The 24,720-nt window shown below is 44.5% G+C and overlaps 1 protein-coding gene across 6 annotated transcripts in view; it reads left to right on the top strand.

The window, feature by feature from the left end:
• Positions 1 to 24,720, top strand: part of DGKD (diacylglycerol kinase delta) — a 136,984-nt gene that overhangs the window by 91,946 nt on the left and 20,318 nt on the right. For all 6 annotated transcript variants that reach the window (XM_053310578.1, XM_053310584.1, XM_053310583.1 and 3 more), the window contains 10 exons: positions 592 to 700; positions 9,689 to 9,828; positions 10,949 to 11,033; positions 11,468 to 11,562; positions 11,653 to 11,752; positions 11,839 to 12,112; positions 14,080 to 14,241; positions 17,868 to 17,996; positions 19,445 to 19,541; positions 22,131 to 22,241. In XM_053310578.1, coding sequence (XP_053166553.1) covers positions 592 to 700; positions 9,689 to 9,828; positions 10,949 to 11,033; positions 11,468 to 11,562; positions 11,653 to 11,752; positions 11,839 to 12,112; positions 14,080 to 14,241; positions 17,868 to 17,996; positions 19,445 to 19,541; positions 22,131 to 22,241 — 1,302 coding nt within the window. The remainder of the gene's footprint in view (positions 1 to 591; positions 701 to 9,688; positions 9,829 to 10,948; positions 11,034 to 11,467; positions 11,563 to 11,652; positions 11,753 to 11,838; positions 12,113 to 14,079; positions 14,242 to 17,867; positions 17,997 to 19,444; positions 19,542 to 22,130; positions 22,242 to 24,720) is intronic.

The following is a 24,720-nucleotide window of genomic DNA, read 5'->3' as shown; positions in this document are numbered from 1 at the left end:
AAGCAATTTGGTGCAGATCCCTAATGTGGATTACTAACATTGGTGTGACTGTGTCGACCCATGCCAAGGTGTGAATCTCAGATTATTCTCAAGCCATAAATCACCTTGGGTTCACACAATCACACTAATGTTGGTAACCCACATTAAACCTAAATGTGAATGATTGTGTTGTGTGAACCAGGCCAATATCTGCTTAAGAAAAGAAATACTCTAGTATAGAAATCCTATATTGCACAAATGGGTAATTTGCATATTGCTCTTTGTCAAACTAAGAAAAGTTCAGATTAATTTGGGATCCAAAAGAAGTCTTCATGATTCTTGCCCCACCCCCCAAAGCATGCTAGATTTAAATTGCTAATTATTCTTACTAATTATTGCAGTTTGTATTTGATGAGTTTTTAAATTTGGGTTGAGCTAGTTTTACCAATTTTATATTCCTCTATCTGTTGTTGTTTTATTGTGATTAGCAATATTTTGTGAGCTGCCCTGAGCAATATCGCTCTGGAGGGATGGAATATAAATATTTTAAAGAATAAATAAATAATCTTAGAACACATTTAATAGCAGTTATACCTTTTTGCCCCTTTGCAGTTTACGTTTATTCCAGAAATTCGACACTTTCCGAATTCTGGTGTGTGGTGGGGATGGAAGCGTTGGATGGGTTCTCTCTGAAATTGACAGCCTCAGTCTCCACAAACAGGTACCTTTCCCAAAGAGTGTTCTGCAGATGGAATGGATAAATGGTAATAAAGGTTAAAAAGAGCTGATACCACATGACATACAGTTTTACCTGATATGCAACTTACAAAGATCAAAACTAGACATTATATAGCAAACATGGGATTCTGAACTCCATGATCGCGACATAATATGAATGTGTATGATGGGGGGCATTTACAGGAGAGGAACAGTGGAGGGGCTATTAAATCCTTCCCCATACCCTGATTTTCTCTGAAACCTTTTTCTCAGCTGAGCTTTTTTCTGGTCCCCAGCAGAGTTAAGCTTATAGCCTTTTGTGTATTAATTTGCCCGGCCAATCCATGGTCCCTTTAAATCCAACTTTTAGAGGCTATACTATATATAGTTACACATCTTTTTTCCATTTGTAAATATTTACCATGCCAATGCAGTTCCTGTTCATTTTCTTGCAGTTTGCTGTTTCATGGTGAAAATTGGGTATTTCACCAGAGAGCAGTTATACATGAACAGCTCGCCATGTAGAGCAGCCTTTATGAAGACAGATATGAAGTACTCACTAGGATGCTGTTTGATAATCTAAATCATGCCCAAGCTTTGAAATAGCTGGTTTCTTGGAGTGAAATTATTGCATTTATTGAGTGTAATTTGTTTTGGTGCATGTTTACTGATCTGGTTCGAGATCCGTCGATGCCCATAAGAATGGGTTCTGCGCCTGCGCAGGAGCCCCACGGTATCCATGCCTGAGCTCGTCGAAGTGCCCAAGCCACGCCCCCACGCTGCTGCGTGCTATAAAAGGCGCGGCTGAGGCACGTAATCCCTCAGTTCTTTTCCGACCGCCTTGTGTCTTAGACCTGCGGTCTGTGCCTCTTCGTCGGAAAATTCCTCTTTCGTTCTTCCTGTATAACCTTTGACTCGGACTGGAATATCGGACTTTGTTGGATCTGACTACGGAACGGCTGACGGTGATTCTTGGTGACCTCGAACTTGGACTGGCTGCGGTAACTTCTGGCAAACGAACACGGAACGGCTTTTGACCTGATTATGGCTGACGGAAAGAAATCCTTCAAATGGTGTGAGGGTTGCAGAGCGAAACTACCTTCTAAAGACCTGCACGACCTCTGCTTGTTATGCCTCGGTGAGGAACATAATGTCTCCTCCTGCAAAATCTGTCTGTCCTTCTCGAAACAGACTAGAAAGAACCGAGCGCTTCGCCTGCGGGCGGCAATATATGATGAGGTTTTGAGCCCTTCAACACCGGGCACGCCTCGACCTTCGACGTCTGCTGCGCACTCCACACCAGCGCAAAAGACGCCGAATCGCTCCTCGATATCGAGTACCCGTAAACCCTCTGACGTGTTTCCCGCCAAAACCACTTCAACATCGAAGGGTTCCTCAACGTCGGAAAAGCGCTCGTCTTCGGCAAAGTCGTCAAAGCAAGATGCGTCTACTGCCTCAAGGTCTTCCCACAGCTCCAAGGAGCGTGACAGGGCTACCAAACGACGACATGAGGATCTCTCCGCGTCACATACTTCCAAGCGTCGCAAAGATCAGGAAAGTCGTCGAGATCGAACGCCGTCCCCTTCCACGGCTCAACCAGTGTTACCCGCAGGGGAACCGGCATTGTCGACGTCAACAACTTCCACAGCGCCAGCAGTACACGCAGCTGTGTTGCTACCTCCTCCGGCATCTATTATATGTGATGCTGACAACCCTCCGACGCAATCTTCCAATCTTGCCGTGTCGGCATCGAATGCGCTCGACACCGAACGTCCCCCCAGTGTTTTTCTTGGAACAACTGCAACCTTCGACACCGATCAGATACTGACTCTTCCTCGCTTAGCACCAGTCTCGATGCCGACGGCGAGAGCTCTCTCTCCAGCTCCAACACCTCTGGCATCATCGTCCTCCCCGTCGACACCACAGCCTGCGTTGCCCCTGTCATCGACGTTGCACACTCCAATCCTCTCGGCGTCGACGCAAGTGACTCCTCGGTATCGACCACCGATACCTTCTCTCCAGATCGTTGATGTCGACGCGGAGGAATCTCTTCCGGCTGCCACTCGTTCTCTCCTCTCTCTCCTAGACTCGACCTCGAGCGGTCGCTCGACATTCACTGGCTTTCCTTCGGCTGGAGCTGATCCTCGGGAATTAGCAACACCATCGCATCCTCCTGCTCCTTCATCACCCAGCCGCTTGCACCCTCAAATGCCTTGGCACTCTTGTGGCTACCGCCACCCATTGGGCGTCTCTTCTCCTGCAGGTCCAAATAGGGATGATATTGACAGGCCCTGGGGACCAGTCACTCCTGCCAGACCCCTCTCCGCTTTTCGGTCGGTGGCCACTCAGACGTGCCAACTAGCGGTGAGCCAACAGACAACACAAACCTCAGTACTTCACTTGGCTTCTACAGCCACACAAACATCTTTGTCGGGACTTCTGGCTACGTCTGCTACTCAAACCCTTCCCGGCCGGGATACAGATAATCAACCACCACCCGCTTCCCCTTCGGAACATTATGGTTCCTCAGACTTCGAGTCGGATCCGGAGGATGGTAATTCTGTTGTGGAACCACCCACAGACGTGGCTCCAGTAACCTACGTTTCACCCAATGATGAGCTCAAGGCTTACCATAAGCATATTCGCAACATGGCCGATGCTCTAGGTTTGGACATACGCTCCCAATTGGCCACCATTGATGACCCAGTATATAACTTTATGCTGAGATCCCAATCTACTGCCCCGGTGGCACTACCAATGTTACCAGTCATCACAAGAGCTGCGAAATGTGCTTGGGAGGTATTGCACACCTCCACTCCCACGTCCAAAAAATTAGAGAATCTCTACAGAGTTCAAGATAAGGACAATGGGTACCTTATAAAACACCCGGCACCCAATTCGCTAGTCATCGATTGTGCCACGGCTTCCAGATCTGGCAAAAGGTACACAGTCCCTCCTGACAAGGAGGGTAGAAAACTAGACTTGCTGGGAAGAAAAGTCTATTCAACTTCTTGCCTGTCAATTAAAGTAGCAAATTATGCAGCATGCACTGCTAAATATACACATGGTCTCTGGGAACAACTGGAGATTGAACTGGACTCCCTACCCTATGAGGACTTTAAGGCTAAGTTTCGTCGTACCCTTGAAGATTCAGGAGATTTGACCCGCAGACAGCTCAGCATTGCCAAGCACTTGGCGGAAAGCGAATCACGTGCTATGACAGCAGCGATAACACTGAGGAGACATGCCTGGCTTAGGTCTACTGGCCTCCAATTGGACATGAGGGACAAGATAGAGGGGTTGCCCTTCGATGGCACTGGTCTTTTCAGTGAAACTACTGACTCAACTATGGAGCAGCTAAAAAAATCAAAATTTACTGCTAAGACTTTTACCACTCACCCCTCTACATCAACTTCCTCCTCTTCCTTACGCAGCAACTATGGCAAATTCCGTTCGTCTTTCAGAACTCAAGATAGACGTGATTTCAGAAAACCTTACTCTTCCTATCATCGTCGACCTTTCTATCAGAAGAAAAAGAATACTCAAGCCCAACGTACAAAGACACAGGATACTCAAAAGCGCCTTTGAGGATGTAGATTGCCCATTGACACCTGTTCCTGCCCTATCTCCACATATCCCCCTTTTCCCGCCAGCGGGGGCTCTTCCATCAACTCTGACGGATCTCTCCAACCTTCCGTCCCAGCCTTTGATCAGGCTGGCAAGCCATGCCCCCGCATGGCACAATATAACATCGGACAGCTGGGTCCTGAAGATTATATCCTCTGGCTATGCGATCGAGTTCAGGTCCCTACCACACTTCACGAGGATAAAGCTCACTCCCGCCTCACCTCGACTACTTCAGGAAGTGAGGGAGCTGTTGGAGAAAGGGGCTATTGCCCCGGTGTCATGGGCAGACAGGCGGACGGGGTTCTATTCAAAATACTTTCAAATCCCGAAAAGGGATGGGGGCATACGACCCATCATGGACCTACGACGCCTGAACAAATTCATCCACGTCAAAAAGTTCCGTATGATGACGTTGCAACAGATCCTCCCGCTGCTCCAGGGGGAAAGGTGGCTTGCAACGTTGGATCTCAGGGACGCCTATTTTCATATCAACATACGTCCATGCCACCGCAAATACCTACGATTCACTGTCGGCGACAAAGTGTTTCAATACAATGTATTACCCTTCGGATTGTCCACCGCCCCGAGGGTTTTTACAAAATGTATGGCAGTGGTGATTGCACATCTAAGAACCAGGGGCGTGTCGGTCTATCCGTACCTGGACGACTGGCTCCTGACTGCAAGGGACAAAGGCGAGTTAGTTTCGCACATCCAATATGTAGTGAGCCTGCTTCACGACTTGGGCATCTTAATAAACTGGAAGAAATTGCATCTGGAACCAGCGCCCGTGATCTCCTATATAGGAGCCATCCTGGACACGGGGCAACAAAGAGCATTTCTTCCAGCAGACAGATTCACCTGCATTCAGGATCTCATCTCCCTGATTCAGAAACATCCTCTGCAACCAGCCTGCGTGATTCAGCGTCTTCTGGGTCTAATGGCTTCCTGCAATACGGTAATCCGTTATGCGAGACTCAAAATGAGAAAGCTCCAACTCTGGTTTCTATCGGTATTTCATCCCGCCAGAGACAGTCAAACGAAGTGCCTTCTACTTTCACCGGAGATACTTCGATCTCTCGCCTGGTGGACGAACCGCAAGAACTTACTCGAAGGGGTGCCCTTTCAGACCCCCTCCCCTTCGGCTTGGATAGCGACAGATGCCTCACTTCAAGGCTGGGGGGCCCATTGCGGCAACCACAAGATTCAAGGGAAGTGGTCCCCTCAACGAGCCAAACTGCACATCAATTTCCTGGAGCTTCTAGCTGTTTTCCAGGCTTTACAGTCCTTCCTGCCCATCCTTCGGGGAAAAGTTGTCCAGATCCACCTCGACAACACAACTGCTCAAGCCTATATAAATCGCCAGGGTGGGACGGTCTCCCGCAGCCTGTGTGCTCTCAGTGTTCAGATGTGGCACTGGTGCATTCTGCACCACATTTACCCCTTAGCTGTACACATCAAGGGTCTGGACAACACCCTTGCGGACGACCTAAGCAGGATCTTCTTGCAAGACCGTCAACACGAATGGGAACTCCGGACAGATGTGATAGCTCCCTTCTTCGACCACTGGATGCGGCCTTCAGTGGACCTCTTTGCTTGCTCAGAGAATGCAAAATGCGTCCGCTTCTGCTCAAGAGCCGGCCACGACAACCTTTCACTCGGGGATGCCTTTCAGTTGGATTGGTCCCTGGAAACACCTTACATGTTTCCCCCTTTGCCATTAATACCCAGAGTAGTGGCCCGTCTTCTTTCCAATCCGACCAGTTGCATCCTAGTGACTCCCTGGTGGCCAAGACAATCTTGGTTTCCACAAGTACGCAGACTGGCAAAGAACTGCTACAAGCACCTACCTCGCTATCCAGATCTTCTAACTCAAGACGGAGGTCTCATTCTGCACCCAGATGTCCAGACCCTCCATCTAACTGTGTGGAGGATACTCTGTTAACTCATATTCTGCTTAATCAACGCAAGGAATCCACGCGCCGCAACTACAAGCACAAGTGGGATCGTTTTAGATCTTATGCACGCACCAAGGGATTCCTTCCTAAACGAGCTTCCATCCGTGAAGTTCTACGATACCTTACATCTTTGAAAGCAAAGGGTCTTGCTAACGTGTCCCTGAAGGTCCATCTAGCTGCCTTGTCTGCATACCACCCGGGAGGTGATGGAAAGTCATTATTCTCACACCCTCTGAGCAAAGCCTTCCTGAAAGGTTTGTCGCGAGTTTACCCCGCAATCAGGATGCCGGTTGAACCATGGAGCCTATCTTTGGTTCTCTCCTCGTTGACTCAGGCTCCTTTTGAACCCATGGCCACCTCTTCCCTGAGGCTACTCTCTTGGAAAACAGCCTTCCTGGTTGCAGTCACGTCGGCTAGGCGTGTAAGTGAACTGACAGCTCTCAGGGTCGACTCCCCCTACACGATATTTCTTCAAGACAAGGTCCGTATGCGTCTCGACCCTGCGTTTTTGCCCAAAGTAGTATCTGACTTCCACTTAAACCAAGATATCATCTTACCTACCTTCTTCGGCAACCCTACTTCTGCTCTTGAACAGTCACTGCATGCTATGGATGTACGCCGTGCCCTCCTATACTACCTGGACCGCACGAAACCATTCAGGCTGTCTAATCGACTATTTATATCCTATACGGGATCGAATATAGGTTCTCCCATTTCAAGGCAAAGATTGTCCAGATGGTTGGTGGAACTCATCCTGCTGGCATATCATCTTCAGGACAAATCGCCTCCTGAGGCCATTAAAGCCCACTCCATTAGGGCTCAGGCTTCCTCTGCTGCACACCTCTCTGGAGTCTCGTTCAGGGATATCTGTAAAGCTGCTACCTGGTCCTTCAGAATCCCCCTTTGTAAAACACTACGCCATAGACGTACGCTCTGCTGCGGAGGCTACCTTCGGGAGAAGCGTATTGAAACAGGTGTTGTTTTAGCCTACTACTGCTCCCGCCACCTCTTGGAGCTTGCCAAACACCCATTCTTATGGGCATCGACGGATCTCGAACCAGATAAACAGGTTGCTCACCTGTAACTGATGATCTGGTAGAGATCCGTCGATATCCATAAGACCCTCCCGACCTTCCCCTCTGCAGTAGTGCTACGTCTATGTGCGTACTGGTGTGTGGCTCTCTCCTCTTGAGATGCTTTTTTCTTTTTTATCATGGAAGAACTTACCTGTTGGATGATCGTCCTCCACGGCGGTCGTCCAAGAACTGAGGGATTACGTGCCTCAGCCGCGCCTTTTATAGCACGCAGCAGCGTGGGGGCGTGGCTTGGGCACTTCGACGAGCTCAGGCATGGATACCGTGGGGCTCCTGCGCAGGCGCAGAACCCATTCTTATGGATATCGACGGATCTCTACCAGATCATCAGTTACAGGTGAGCAACCTGTTTTTCTTATTTGAAAAACATAAAAGCACCACTTGGTGGTGAAATTGAAATATTGAACTGAAATATTATGATGGGTGTGGGCTGGATGTTTGCTCTTTCGATTGTTGGATGTATATTGGTTTTATGCCATTCTCTTGGATGTTTGTTGGTTTTCTTTTTTTGCTGTATTTGAATTGTTGTTTTGACTTGTATCTGAGTTGTGTTTAACTCCTGTAAGCCACAATGAGCTATTTTTAGCCTACTTTCCAGTAGGCTTATGAGATCACTCGGCATTCTGTGTGTGTGTCTGTGTGTCCCCTCCCCACCGCCCCATCAACTTTGCAACGCCTGGACCAATATGAACCAAATCAGGTACAGTTGTAGGGACACATAGGGACACATCAATGGCATAGTTTGTAATGATGTCATATACCATAATCCAAGCTGGCGGACGCGTAAACTTTTGAAGCACAAGTGGGCTAACTTGTGAACCACCTAACCGATTTGAACTAAATTTGCTACAGATGTAGGGATACATAGGGATGCCCAAAGGGTGTGGTGTGTGATGATGTCATCTACTCCAATTCAAAATGGCAGCCACATGAACATCTGAAGCGCAAGTAGGCTAATATGTGGACAGCCTAACCTATTTGAACCAGATTGGGTACAGCTGCAGTGAATGACACACACAGACACTTCAATGTGTAGCTTGTGATGATACCATCCATGCCAATTCAAGATGGCGGACACAAACTCAAGAGGCGCAAGTGGGCTAACTTGTGAACCGCTTAACCAATTTGAACCAAATTAGCTGCAGTTGTAGGGACACATAAGGACACCTCAGTGGCGAAGATTGTGACGATGTCATCCACCCCAATTCACGATGATGGACACGAAAACTTAGGAGGTGCAAGTGCACTAACTTGTGGACAGTCTAACCGATTAGAACCAAATTTGCTACAGCTAAATGGACACATAGAGATGCCCCAATGGTGTAGTTTGTGATGATGCATAAACTTTTGAGGCATGTGCACTAACTTGAGGACCGTCTAACCGATTTGAATCAAATTTGGAACAGCTGTAGTGAATGACACACAGGGACACCTCAGTGGTGCAGTTTGTAATGATGACATCCACCCTGATCCAAGATGGCAGACACATTAACATTTGCGGCACAAGTGATGGAACTTGTGGTCCTCGATTTGCACCAAATTTAGTCCAGATGTTGAGACAGTGAAAGGAAAGTAGGCTGATTAGTTCTTACTAGAACAACTTGTTTAGAATTTGAGAGGGAGGCTATAAATTTATTGGAGGTGGGGTGGGGAATAATCTTTAACCCATGGTTTAATTGAAAGCATTCTGTTGATGATGGGTAATTGCTTGGAATCTGTTCCTTTCTTTTCACCATAGCTTTTGGAATCAAAGCAAGTTTTCTTACCAGCTATGTTTTGGCTGTTGCCTGGCCTCTAGTGCATCCTGGTGGTGGTTCTTAGCTTCATCAACATACACAGTGGCTCTCCAGCACAGAAAAAGAGGCCAAGAGACTCCAACAGCCTTAATCATCTAAAGCTATGCAATAAGGCAAAACAACAAGAGAAGGGGGAAAGGGAGATGGGATTTTAAGCAAATGCATTTGCTTAGTTACAATGAGGGCTAGAAGGGAGGGTTTGAGGCAAAGATGGGTTTTTGAGGAGAGACTTTGAATAGGAAGGAACTCTTAAATGTCTGTGGAAGAGGCAGAGGGTAGGCATTCTGTAAAGAAGCTCCAGTTTGGAAAAGGCAAAAAGGAAATGTTAGTTTGAAGAAACGGAGAGAATCGGAATGAAACATGAATGGCCTCTCTTCCTTATAATGTATCTCTTTATCACATTTTCTCACCATGACTTATCTGTGAGGAATACATTAGAATTTATTTAATGTTTGTGTTGATGTGGCTCATGTGTCCCTTTTGGTTATGCTTGTGTTTATTCTTCACCTCTCACATGTAGTGTCAGTTGGGAGTGTTACCCCTGGGCACAGGCAATGACCTTGCCCGTGTACTCGGCTGGGGATCTGCTTGTGACGATGACACCCAACTCCCACAGATACTGGAAAAGCTGGAAAGGGCCAGTACTAAAATGCTTGACAGGTCAGTATTAAAGACCCCAGTCCCTAATTTCCATATCAAACTTGAACATGTGGTAACTTGCTGGAAAAGCAGTTTCTAGGGAAGACTTTCATGGTTCTTATTTTCGTTTATATTTGTCTTCAACATTTTATTGAGCAGAATAATCCAACTGTCATTTGAATTGTGATGTTTATATTGATGTCAGTTGCTGATGTGATTTTTATATTGATGTTCTGTTCCTGAAAGCTCCAGGCTACAGTGGCAAAGCCTGACTCCATTCTTGCTGATACATATGCACCATGTAGAGATGTCCCCGGTTGTACAGATATATTAGCAAAGGTAGACTACAAACTTACACATGTTTAGATACCTAATCCTATGACTTCAATAGGATCAAATTTAACTATTCAAAGGTGTACAGCTTTAACTGGTAATGCATATGCCTACCTTTTGCAAGTGGATGTTTGCCACAATGTTACTAAAAATTAATAGTAAAAGGGGAATTCCATAAGGGTGGTAGTTATTTTGGTTTGTTTAGTTTATAGTTAAAACTATGATTCTCTAGTATGCATCATGAACTGGAACGTATCTGTAATGTTTTGTCTATGTTTCACTTCTGTACTGTGCATGGTAAAGTTTTAAAATAAGTGAAACTTCCAAAAGCCAAAGTTTCTGTCATGGTGTCTTTTTTGCTCTGTGGTATTGGTACTATTCAGACTCTCATCAAGCAATTTGATTTTTAAAAATAAATAAAACAGCTGAACTGGAAAGCATGATATCTTAAAGATTTTTGTCTAATATTATTAACAGGCTATTTCTGTAGTCAGTGTAGTCATAGCAACTTAGATGCTGTGCATCCACATTATTTAATCACAGAGGATGTTAATTTCTTGGTAGTATTACCCTCTTCCTTCCCAAGTCATGTACTTTCTATGTGTGTATAACCATGCTGGCATTGGTTATACTCTGACATTTTGCACCTGAACCAAAGCATCAAAATGGTCCAGTTCCCCTGTTCATTTTTTATGATGGCAGAAAAATGGTGTTCCTCCTGGCATCTATTGCCTTGTGTGAGTATTTCATGGTAAGAACAACCCTGTGTGTAGAGTCTTCCTAATGCTGTGAAACCTCTTTTCAACAGATGGAGCATCATGGTATACGAAACAAAGCTCCCTCGTCAGGCATCTGCTTCTACAGTCACTGAAGATTTCAGTGAAGATTCTGAGGTAAATGATTATGGAAATGAGACAGTGGGAATGAAGAACTATAAATTGAAGTTAGGTGATAGCAGAGGAAAACAGAATGGAGATACATGAGGAAGTTGCTTTTAACTATGCAGGAGTGGAACAATGTGGGGAAGGCATGTCCATTATACTCAAAAGTATATAGAAAGGACTCTCAGTTGCTAAAATAAAATGTGTTCCAGAGTCCTAAAAAACATTATTTTTCATAGCCCAGAAGACTAATAGGTTTCACAGCAATTATTTCCTTTGTCTGATGTGATGATGTGGATACCAAGTCCTTTTATGCTATGGCATGTTTTGAGTGAAATCCTGACTGCACCAAAGGATGGATTATGGGAGACAAAGTACTGTATAGTATGTGAAGTGGTGCAACACTGGGCAAGGTGATACAGTTGTTTATTTCTGAATATCTCAAGGTGCAGCAGATTCTCTTCTATGAAGACTCTGTCGCTGCTCATTTATCAAAAATCTTGACGTCTGACCAACACTCAGTGGTCATCTCATCAGCAAAGTAAGTACTCAATAGGGCAAATATGCAGAAGCCAGTGACATTGCGAGTGGCAGGCTAATAGTTCTTGTTTATGTATCCTGCTTTGTTTAGGGTGCTCTGTGAGACTGTGAAGGATTTTGTGGCTCGAGTAGGGAAAGCCTATGAGAAAGCACCAGAAAGTTCTGAGGAGTCAGAAGTCATGGCCAGAAAGGTATTTGGAGAAACGAAATATTCAAATGACACATCTGTACAAAAGTGTTATAAAGTTACTGTCAAATCTGCCCTTTGTATTTGTAGTGCTCTGTCCTGAAAGAGAAGCTGGACTCTCTTTTGAAGACATTGAATGAAGAATCTCAAGCATCATCATCTCTGCCAAACCCACCACCTACCATTGCAGAAGAGACAGAAGATGGTGATGGTTCTGGTAGCGCTTGTGATTCTTCTAGTGAACGTTCAGTTGGATCATCATGCACTTCCCGCCCTCAAATATTCCGACCACGCGAACAGTTAATGTTGAGAGCCAACAGTCTGAAAAAAGCGATTCGTCAGATTATAGAGCATGCAGAAAAAGGTAAACACTCAAGTGCTGCAAGAGAGGAAATACATTTCCTTGATTCTAGAAACATACAGGAATCAGGATTTAATAACTGCATTGTTGAATAATCTATATTCCAAAGTAAGGAAGGATTTCTGTATCACATGCAGACGTTTGCCATTCTTTTAGTGCAAATGTGGTCATATTCTTGTTAGAATGAAAAGCATTTGCTGTCTCGTCCCCACTATATTCACAGTATTCTGAAGAGTAATTCATTAACACATTCTGGCTTGCAGAATAATTTTAAAAGTACAATCAAATGTAGAGGCTAGCAGTCTCTCTTTAGAAGAGGCCTCTTGCTTTCTGTAATAACATGTGGTACTTTGTCAAAATCTTCTTGGAAGTTCAAATATATAATGTCTGCTGAATAACCCCTATCTGTATGTTTGTTGTCACTCTCAAAGACTGGAGACATCCACACCAATCTTCCACCAACTAGCTAGAATTTTCAGTTGCATGAGGGAAGGCAGTTTTCAGCAATCTTCCCTTCCCTCTGTAGCTGCCTGTGCCTCCAAAAACATCTTCCTGGGGTCCATGTCCCCTCCACCCCCAGTCTTCAGCGACATTGTTTTGGAAAGCACAGGCAGTTGCATAGGAGAAAGGAGATCGCCCCCACAACAGAAAACTCTGGCACATTGGTAGAGGATGAATCTGGATATCAGCCAGTGTTGTAATTCAGTTATTTAGGAACTCTTGGGTGCATTGCATCTGGAACTGGTAATTTGATAACTTTTAATGCTCAGTTTTGAAATAAATATAATTCTTTGCTTCTGTGACCTCTGCATAAGCCTAACTTTAGCTCCTGGAGCCTAGTTCATGTAATTTCTTATGTTGTCACAGGGCGGGTTAAATAAACAAAATAAACCCTTGCCTACATATTACTTAGTGTCCTTTGTTTGGTTACCAATTACAGATAAAGCTGCTTGCAAATAAAGGCAGGTTTTCTGTAAAAGGCATTTCTCTTGAGAAATGTATCTGTAGAAAGTATAAGGGAGGCTGGTATATTGTATTTTGCCCACTGATACAACAGTTGTACTGTTAATGTTCCTTCATTCTCTAACATAAAAATGTTAAGAACAAAAGAAAAGCCCTACTGGATCAGGCCCAAGCCTCTCTAGTCCAGCATCTTGTTTCACATAGTGGCCCACCAGATGCTTCTAGGAAGTCACAGGCAAGAGCCAAGGATATGCCCTCTTTCCTGCTGTTGCTCCCCTACAACTGGTATTACGAAGCATCTCGTCTCTTAGGCTAGAGGTGGCCTATAGCCCTTAGACAATGTTACTGGTAAAAGCAGGCATGTCAGCTGAACTGTTTTCGAATTATTTTGTGTTGGTTTGCTGTAGTCTTTAGACTTCGGTCAATATAGTTTTAGGCTTTGAAATGTCCAGTTCATTAAATACTTCCATTACAACTCCACAAATTTACCTCTAAGATGGCCTCTTCTGTTTGAGCACTTTTGGGATAATGTTTGTGGCAACATGCTAGTGACAAACATTAAATCTGAACTGGTCGACCACTTGGTGTTTTGAGGAAGGATCTGTGAATAGAGAGCATTTCACTACTTTCATTTTCCTGGAAAATGTTCATATATGCCTTGACAAATCCATCTAGCCTGTTATGGTCTACACAGCCTGTTGCAGCTTTATGCAGTTTTATCACATTGTTTCATTTTTTTGTTAATAAACTGTAGTCAGACTTTTGCCACTGGAACCTGGGGCATACATGTTCCACACAATACAATGTTTGTTTGGTGCTTAGAAAAATCAGGCATTGTAGAAAGCAGCAGCCTATGTATCCTCCCATTGTAGAATCTGGGAAAGCCATTTGAATGACTTCCATATTGACAGTTTTGTTGCTGTCCTTTAGATTCCCAATTCCCTCAATGTAGTGTGATATAAGTAAAAAATAAATGGGTCTGACTCTGTCACTGTTTTACTGTTTAGCTGTAGATGAACAGAACGCTCAAACCCAAGAACAGGAGAGCTTTATTCTGGGTCTCACCACCCCTGGAGAGGGAAAGGAGCTAAGAAATGAAAATAAAATCTCCTTGCAGTCATCACACCCTGGCAACTATGGATTTCCAAAAGGGAGGGGTCATCGGAAAGGTAAAATGCTTAGACAATGTCATCGTATGTGCCTTTCTGTAACCTATATGGCATTTTTCATATTCCCTTAGTGTGTTTTACACCATCCCTTGTTTATTGGTTTGTTCGATTTCTTTACCACTTCTCATTAAAAATCTCAAAGTGGTTTACAGTATAATTAAAGCAATGCACAATTAAAATACAAAAGTACAGATAGTCAATATAAATATAAAAATATCTCAATTTAAAAGTTTAAAATCCTCTATAAAACAGTAATACACAAAACACAAAGCAGCTGCAGTAAAAAAACAGTACTTTCATTTAAAAGCTTGGGTGAAGAGTCACATATCTACTTGTTTCCTAAAAACTGACATGGCTGAGGAGTGGATGTCAGCCAGGAGAGCATTCTAAAGCCTGAGGGCAATGACTGAGAAGGCCCAGTCCCACGTGCTCGACAGCCGAGCCTCTCTCACCATTGGTATGCAAGCAAAGATCCCTCCGATGATCTTGTCAAGCAGACAGAAACCTTTGGAAGCAGGTGGTCCTTCAGATATCCAGGGCCCAAACCATTAAGGACTTTCAAGGTCAAAACCAGCACCTTGAATTGGACCTGGAAACAAACTGGTAACCAATGTAGCTCTTTCAGAATGGGTGTAATATGATCCCAGGGGTCCGCTTCAGATAAAATCCTACTGCCGCATTTTGCCCTGCCTGTAGATGTTGAACAGCATGGGGGACAAAAGCGAAACCTTCAGGATGCCACAAGCCATTGGCCAAGGAGCTGAGCAATAGTCCCCCAGCACCACCTTCTGGACCTCCCTCTGCCCCCAGGAAAGGAATTAAGCCACTCGAAAGCAGTGCCTCCAGTCCCCATACTCAGAAGGCAGTCCAGAAGGATATCATGGTAAATGGTATTGAATGCTTCTGAGAGGTCCAGCAGAACCAGCAGGGATGAACTCCCTTTGTCAAGCTCCCTGCGTAGGTCATCCACTAGGGCAACCAAGGCAGTTTCAGTCCCATATCCAGGATGGAAGGCAGATTGAAAGGGATCTATATAATCCATATCATCCAAGACCCTCTGCAGCTGAAACACCACCACACACTCACTCACCTTGCCCCAAAAGGGGGAGTTAGAAACAGGTCTGTAATTGTTCAGGTTGGAGGGATCAAGAGAGGGCTTTTTTAATAGTGGTCTCACTACCACCTCCTTGAGGCATGATGGCATCCCCCCCCCCCCCGTTAATGAAGCATTTATTATAGCCTCCAGCCACCTTCCCTGGCAGATTTTATTAGTCATGAAGGGTAAAGGTCTATGATGTTGCCCGCACACTGCTCAGGATCTTGTCCACATCCTCAGGCTGTACCAATTGAGAGAATCCAACACAATAGGACCAGATGGTACCTGAGGCACATCTGCTGGAACTGCCACAACTGTCCAAATCAGCATGGATGCGAGCAACTTTATCTGCAAAGTGACATGCAAACTGGTCACAGCTACATGAAAAAGCTCCACTGGCCTGCACTGAACAGACGCAATGCCTTTTTATTGTGTGTTTTAACTTTTGTAAACCGCCTTGGGGTTTTCTTTTAACAAAAGGCGGTATATAACTGTAAAAATAAATAAAATTAAAATAAATGGAGGCAGAGAAAAAAACAATTCTACTCCACTCCCACTGCCTTGAAGTAGTCCAGAAATGAGTTCTAACCTGTGTTTGGTCAGATTCACCTTGAGTCTTTCTCCAGCATCGTTCCAGCCATCATCTGAGTTGTTGCATTGCCTGAAGCTCCTCAGAAAACCAAAGAGCTGAACGGGCTCCACCAAGCCAGAGAGAGTGTTTAGGAGCGACTGTGTCAATAGCACAGGCTGTCTCCATATTCCAGAGATTTGCCAGGGCCTCGCCAGAGTCACTAGCTCTGGAAACTCTCTGAGGGTTATCTGGAAACTAAATGGATCCATAAGCCTCCAGGGACGGACCATTCTAATTGGTCCACCACCCCTGTAGAGAGTAGACGGAACAGACAAACTAAACCCTACAAGATAATGATCTGTCCATGACAAGGAAATTATCACAAACTCTCTCACCTCCAGATCATTTATTCCCTGGTCAGCAAAAACCAGATCCAAAGTATGTCCTGCCACGTGGGTAAGGCCCAATACCAATTGAGGTAGGCCCATGGTTGCAATAGAGGCCATGAGGTTTTGAGCTGCCCCGACTCGAGGGGCAGGCCTTGGTATGAACAATGAAGTCCCCCAAGACAATAAGTCTGGGGGAACCCAATGCACCTCCAAGACCACCCCTGCCAGCTCAGGTAGGGAGACTGAAGATCAGTGGTGTGGTCGGTACACATCAGTTGGACAGTCAGCCATGAAACTAGCTGGGTGACTCTGGGCCAGTCACTTCTCTCTCAGCCTAACCTACTTCACAGGGTTGTTGTGAGGAGAAACTCAAGCATGTAGTACACCGCTCTGGGCTCCTTAGAGGAAGAGCGGATATAAATGCATAAATACATACATACACACACACACACACACACACACACACACACTGTTCAACTTCAAGTCTCCTTGTTCATTCATACCCCACCTTCTAACAAACAGTATCCAATATAAAATCAATATATTACAAAGTAAATGCCTAAAAACCAGAGATAAACAGCAGCAGAATAAGATCAAGATTTCAAAACAATTCTCTTAAATAAAACCATCTTCACCGCCTGCCTAAAAGCACACAATGTGAAGACTAGGTATTTGTCTCTTGGGAGCCTATTCCACAACCTGGGTGTAACGACTGAGAAAATTATCTCCTGCGTACCCACCTGCCTGATCTCAGATTGCAGGGATACTTAAAGGAAAGCTGCCAAAATTGTGGTTGTGACCTTAATTGTAATACTAGGGGCTCAGTGACAGGAGTTGGACTCTTGAATGTTTAGTTCATGTTTTAGTAGTTGTCATCATAAACTCAGTTTCCCCCTATTCCCAAATATGATTGACACCTTTTATTTTGAGTAATCTTCAATTTTAAAATAAAAACTATCTGGGCCGGGCACAGAGCATCTGTGCTTCTAGTTCTCCCCCATTCCCCCGCCCCCATTGCCCCCCCCCGCCCCCGATGCTCCTACCCCTGGCACTCCTGCCTTGTGGCCAGCAGGCGGGCCAGAGAGGGAGGTTGAGCCGCCTGCCACCATCATCTTCTCCCCTCCGCTGGAGCTCCTGCCTTTTGGCCGACAGGCGGGCCAGAGAGGGAGGCTGTGCTGCCCTCTCTGCCGCCCGCCCTCTGGCTGCAATTCCCCCCCCCCCAGTGCTCCTGCCTTTTAGCTGACAGCAGGACGGAGAGGGAGGCTGCACCGCTCTCACCATATTCATTGGGGCACACTCTCTAGTAAGTGCATTAGGACTGCAGCCCGAGTGCCTTTTGTGCTGGGAACACTTCTTTGTGGGCCTTCCCCTTTCAGTCAAAAAACTGCCTTCTAATGAATCTTCCAGTGATTTCCTAGGAGATACTCCTTTGCTTGTAATAGTGAAGAGCGCCTGTATAGAAAATGTTGACGTGGCACAATTGGTAACAATGTGTTTCTCTACACCTAAACTTTGTATTATACTTTCAGTAACATATTTAATAGTATCTGGTTTGTGTTATATTTTACAGTGATCAAGTCTCCTTGTGAAAGATTAATAAATAAAGGAAATTTACTGGTGGGAAGCTCTGCCTCTCTTCCTCCCCAGACAGGAAATAGGGACAATCTGCCAATGCTGAATGCAAAGATCCTCTATCCCAGTGAGTGCAACACAACCATTTTCTTCTAGATGATCTAGGGATGATCTCCTTCCTCCTCCTGCTCAGGCCCAACATGATTTCTGTGGTTGATATCAGGGGCATAGGGAGGAAGTCCCACGGCCAGAGGATGAAATCCTGCCAGTGGTTTCTCTGCCCCCTGGGATTTCTAATTGTGCGCACATAGCACGCACACACACACACCTAAGCCACACCCCCTGCATCTGACATCAGGCACAGGGGGTGTGGTCAGTACTGGAGCGGGGCCTGTTAGCCACAGCAGAGTTTCCCCAGTCAATGGTTCATTGAATTGCTGACTGAGAGCTCCTTTCCCTGTAGCAGGGAAAACACTGACTGGCTGGGCTTTCCCCCCTAGCCCAGCCATTCTTTAAGAATGAGAATATTTTTGTGGGGTATAGCCTATAGAGGCCTACTGCAAGTATTGCTCACATTGTGTGTGGCCTGCACATAAACATATTTGGAAGTAAAGTAATGTATCCCTTTGGAAGATTCAACAGAATAGTAAGAAGATTCCAGGAATAAATTCAGGAAAGTCTTATGAATTAAGGTGGTCCTTGAAATCAAGACTTAAGCCGCTTCTGGCTGCCCTGTTTGGTTTCTCAGATTTAAAGTCTGTTTCAATTCATCAATATTGCCTGTGAATATTGCTTCCACCCATAAGTTACTGGAATTTATGTCATGCTTTAAATCACAGTCCATGCTTATTCATGTAAGTTGACTCTTGTTCAGAACAAGAACGTGGTTTAACTTTTTTCTGTGAATAAAAATAGGCCTTTCTGGTGATTGACAGGAGCAGAACTTTGAAAACCTGGAAGTCTCAAACATTGTACTGTGCAATCTTGAAGTCAAATTCCATCCTTTCTTTCACAGATGAGCTATAAATCTACTGAAGTCCTTTTCCACTAGAAGAAAAGACCTGCTACTTTATAGTGGATTGCTCCTCTTAAATCTTTGTTTTGGGGTACATTTCTAAGCCAACTCTGAGAATCATTTACCTCTTATATCCTTTATAGGAATTTAGAGACTGAATGGGTCAGAGCAAAATCTTGGAACTCTTTTTTCCAGCTTTCTACATTAATAGAAAACAGATTGAATGGGAAGCCTTGCTTTCCCAAATACATAGAAACTGGGCATAGTATTTCATTGGATCATAAGCGGAAGAAATTTGAAAAGTTTAATGTGCTTGAACCTGCTGCTGTGTAGGATTTAAGTACTAAGGCTGGAATTTTTCATAGGTCTGAAGTCCTGTTTTTCCCTCATTGTTCAGCATCAGTGAAAATGTGACATAATGTTTCATGCTCCAGAAGCGACATCCTGTTGGTTTTGGAGGTAAAATAGATCCTGTTTTGCCAATTGTAAATATTATGTTCTGCCTGCCACACTTCATAAGCTCCATTCTGTTTCCTGTAACTTTTGTATTCTGTCAACAGATATCCGTGCTGGGGCATCTGGTTCTCTACCTGGAGGCTCTGTCATCAGCCGGTTGTTGATCAACGCAGACCCATTTAACTCTGAGCCAGAAAATCTGTGAGTATTGAGAATAAAAGAAAGAGTCCCCTCTACCAGTTGTCATGTTATGCAGGGAACTTATCCCCTTGTGGGACCTTTTAAGTGTAGTTCTAAAACAGGTGGTTTCCCAAGAAAGTTGCAGCCACAGGCTTAAAAAATCAAATCAAATACATGACTTTATTGAGTACAAAGGCTTTGTACTGATAACAAGAGAATTCCCACATGACGTGGACACTCAGATGGAAGCGTGTCTGGGCTCAATGCTTAACCTCCACTATGAATATAAATACACATTTAATTGCAAGCAAAGATGTGGAAGAGAACTGGGAATGGGTGATTGATCCAGTCTGCTTTGTATGAGGGGGAGAAGAAAACCTGGAGGGGAAGAAGAAACGGCTTCCTTTGCTTCTCAGAGAAGTGACTCTTTACCCAGTCCTGCTAGTAACACAAACACACACATACTCACTCACTCCAGAAAGGGGGAATTTGAAAGGGAGAATGGGGGGTCCCAAGGACAGAGGAAGTAGGGAAGCCCTCTGCAGTACTGCTCTCAATGTGAAGGAAGGGATGCCTGCATCCTCAGCGGCAGGGGGAAGAGGTAATGGAGATTACCTCTTAATTGAAGACCAGGGGCGTAGCTAGGGGAGAGGGGGCCCGTGTTCACCCCTCTCCTTGGCGGCCCCTCGGATAATGAAGAAAATAGAGAGAGATGGACTGGGGGGCCCTCAGGAGCTGGGGGGGCCTGAGTTCTTTAAACCAATCCGTTCAATTTTAGCTACACCCCTGTGGAAGACGTAATGGAAGCAGAAGGCCACAATCTCCAGATGGATCCCAGAGATTGTGCAAGTTGAAGGGGGTATCTGTGGGCTGTTTTTATAGGCTGAAATATGCTTTTTGCCTGGATGGCTATGTGTTGAAGAAGGGGTACTCTGGGTTAACAGTTACTGAGGTTTGTGTGTAGCACAGAACCATGGGTTTTGGAGTGACTAGCCATTACCTGAGGGTCAGGCTTCGTGAGAAGGATATGGGATGTTGGCTTCATGGATTTGAGATTATCCAACAGACATGACTGAACTGACATCAGCACGGAAGTCAGAAGTACAGCAACATGAGTGAGTGGAGGGGAGCCATGGCTGCCTCTCCCGGGGATCTCAAGAGCACTAGAGTCTCCATGAGGAAATCTCTTTTCGGGGTGTTAGAGTGCCCACCTCTTACGGGGTGGGAATCCTATGGGGGTTTGGGGGGAAGGTTAAAATTTGTTTTAAATCACCCACTGATCATTTCTTTTGTGGGTTGGGTGGTAGGTAGCACACATCATGACCTACCACCCAACCCACTTTGGTGTCCCTTAGAGCTACCCATGGGGAACAAGGGTTTTTTTCGAGTTTCCCCATTGTTCCCTATGCTGTACTCACAGAATGCAATGCATTTTTCAACCCTGCCTTGAAAAACACTGCAGAAGCGCACAGCAAAGGGGAATCTGTCCCTCCCAACACAGAGCACACATTTCAAACATAGTCCAAACCGCCAAAAAAGAAACACTGACCCAGAATCCACTGACAGTTACAGTTCCTGCGCAGCAGTATTATCATTGGCACAAGTTGCTCTCTCACACACAATTATGACTCCTCATACTTATGACATCTCACTTCCTAGCATTGCAGCAGCTGCTACAGCAGCACCCTTAGCAGCAAGTAGCATAGCCATAAGCTCAACTAGAGCAACGTCAGCCACATTTTGACTCAGTACACCTTGCCATGCTAATTGTAGAGCAGACCAAAGGAGTGAGTGAAGCACAAGTTACTATCAAGGCCAGACATGGTGCTCATCACAGCAATCACCAAAAAATATTACACACACAAACACAAACACAGCTGCCTCTGTCCACTTCTCGCCACAACACTGTCTCACAAACCAAACCACAACTCCAGGAAGGCAGGCACTCACGTTTTGCCTTTGTCAATCTGAGATTCAGCAAAACCAGATTGTTATAGCAGCAATAGCACAGTATATTATACCTAGTGCTGAGAAAAGAAAATCACAAAAACAAACCTTCCGTGATTCCTTCCTCATCTCCTTGTGTATCCTCTTCAAGAAACTATAAGGGCTCTCTCTGCCTCCCAGTCCCTTTGAATACATTTTGAAACTCCCTCCTTTTGTGTTCCTCTCTCCCTTCCCCCTGCCAATGGGATACAGTTTCCCATGACAACACTTGATTTGTATGCTAACAAGCCAACCAAGAAGCAAGGAGATCACAATCCAATTGGAATTCTGTACCAGAAAACCAATCAGCAAGGGAAAAACAGGCCTCCAAAATGACGCTCAGAACGTTGAAATATTTTTATTGAAATGTGGTTCTGCTCCCAGGCTTGAAACAGGCCCTTTATTAGAGGGTGTTCTGTCTCAAGCTTGAAACACTCGAAACAGGCCCTTTATTTAAAGGGTGTTCTGTTGCAAGTTCAAAACACTCAAAAAGGCCCAAGTCTGAATGTTTTACCTTTGGAATGTTCTGCACATCCCTAGTGGGAAGGTGCTCCCAGTGGGCCTAATGATAAGAACATGTGGGATGCAGAAATATTCATATTAAATCCAACTTCCATTTTACAGTGATTGTTACATAGAGAAGTGTGTAATGAATAACTATTTTGGAATTGGGCTGGATGCAAAGATCTCTTTGGACTTCAACAACAAGCGTGATGAGCACCCAGAAAAGTGCAGGTAAGTCAGTTATTTGAGAAGCTGTTTTGGATCTTTTAAAAACCTTTTGCCTTTTGTGACAGTTGTAGTTCTAAATCTACTTAGTGCCTCGCCAAGCTAGTTGTAGAACTCTTATGATTGTATTGCCACCATGATCAATGGTACTCTATAGCCAAGAAGGAATCTCAACCGCTTGGGTGATTTGATTGTTCAGGTTATTCATAGCAATAGCAATAGCACTTACATTTATATACCGCTCTATAGCCGGAGCTCTCTAAGCGGTTTACAATGATTTAGCATATTGCCCCCAACATTCTGGGTACTCATTTTACCGACCTTGGAAGGATGGAAGGCTGAGTCAACCTTGAGCCCCTGGTCAGGATCGAACTTGTAACCTTCTGGTTACAGGGCGGCAGTTTTACCACTGCGCCACCAGAATATTTTTATAAGAATTAGATGCAGCTGCCTCTTTTGTTTTACAGCTGCTCTAGGATATGTGCTTTAGGACAGCTTTCACTTTTAGAGACCCAGAGGCCAAACGGGGCAAGACATCAGAATACTATCTGTGAACTTTAGGAGGAAAGATATCCAGCATGGATTAACTCCTCCCACACATTTACTGATTTGAACACTCATCCTGACCCCTGATTTCGTGGTAATCCTCAGTTAATGCTAGTTGTCCTAGGGCCTTCCAGGCAATGGTTTATTCTAGCTTGATCACTGATTATCACAAGGATTTTGCTAAGCATCTCTTTTGGTCACTTGATGCTACTCCGTTGATACTTTTCATGTCATCCATTCATGTCATACATGTATGACATTTCATGTCATATATGTCACATACAATGTGCTCGATGAAGAAATGTGTAGATGGGCCGTTGTGCAATTCTGAGGGGGAGAGGCTTTCTATCTGTGTGGTGACATATCAAGCATATGCCCTCCACTCCTGCTTCTGTGCCATTTCACTTCTTTTCCACTGTGCCACTTCACTTCTGGGCAACTGCATTGCCCTTTGTAGGGTTTTTTTAAAAAATAAATTTTATTTATTTATTTATCATATTATTATACCACCTGATATGTGCATCTCTAGGCAGTGTACAAAATTTAAAACAATATAAAAAGTCATATATTAAAATTCATGAAACACAAAACAAATGCATAAAACAGTTATTAAAACAAATTATTAAAATTAATTCTAATTAAAAGCCTGTGAGAACAGGTGAGTCTTGAGGGTCTTCCTGAAAACAAACAGAGAAGGAGATGCTGTTATTTCAGTGGGAAGCCTTTCCAAAGCCATGGGGCAGCCACAGAAAAAGCCTGGTCCCAGGTCACCACCAAACGAGCCGGCAGCAACCATAACCGGACCTCTCCAGAAGACTGTAACAGGCAGCAGGGTTCATGACAAAGAAGGTACACTCTTAAGAATCCTGGACCCAAGCCATTGAGGGCTTTGTAGGTAATAAACAACACTTTGTATTTCTTCTGGAAACATCAGCAGCTAGCGCAATTCTTTTAAAATCGGTGTTATGTGGTCCCTTCATGTTGTCCTGGAGACCAATCTGGCTGCAGCATTCTGTACCAATTGTAGTTTCTGGACTATGTGAAAAGGCAGCCCCATGCAGAATGCATTACAGTAGTCAAGCCTGGAGGTTACCAACTTATGTATCACTGTTTTAAGGTCATTTATCTGTAGAAATTAGATCTGGATGTAGCTGGCATATCACCCAAAGTTGATAAAAAGTGCTCTTGGCCACTACCTCAACCTGAGAAACCGGGGAGAGCTTTGCTACCAGGAGCACTCCCAAGCTACGTAATTGATCTTTCAGGGGGAGTGTAACTGCATTCAGAACAGGCAGATCTAAACCATCTCTCAGGTCCCGGCCCTCCGCAGTCAGTACCTCTGTCTTTTTTGTTTGATTGGGGGTGGGGGCGGTTAAATGCTTTTATTAGTATTACAAGTGGAAACAGAAAGGTTACATCTCTGAGACTCCAACAAGACCAAACAAGTTTACATACAAGGTCTTATCCTTCAAAACCAAAACGAAGGAAAAATACAATAGTGTTAGTTAAATCTAGAGGGTCCTAAACTAGGCATCAGACATCAGTAGAAATCAGTAAAGAATCTTGAACCCCACAAGGGGAAATTTGAAAAGAAAAGGTCTGTCCCAGCGTGATTGATCATCCCACTATCAAACGGTCTGAAGAGGAGAGAGCTAACCCAACTATGATGTATAAAATAGATATGATACAGTTATTTCGAACACAGGGCAAGACATCTCCAATACTCTGTGATTTGAGCATCACAGACACGAAAAATGATATTAGGTATTATTGATAAGATTCTGTATTCTATAGGGAGGGGAATATAAGTTCCCTTGCTCTAATTTTGTCCTACTTCTGAATTAAGACCTGTATAAGTAATAATAAGAAACAAAATTTATTGAAACTTTCAATAAGTGGGATAACTGAGTCTTGTAATGTATATGTTTAATAAGTATGT

This window comes from Hemicordylus capensis, chromosome 3 (genome assembly GCF_027244095.1).
Source record: "Hemicordylus capensis ecotype Gifberg chromosome 3, rHemCap1.1.pri, whole genome shotgun sequence".
NCBI lineage: Eukaryota > Metazoa > Chordata > Lepidosauria > Squamata > Cordylidae > Hemicordylus > Hemicordylus capensis.
Note: the sequence above shows the minus strand (reverse complement) of the source record. Positions and strands in the feature narration are given on the sequence as shown.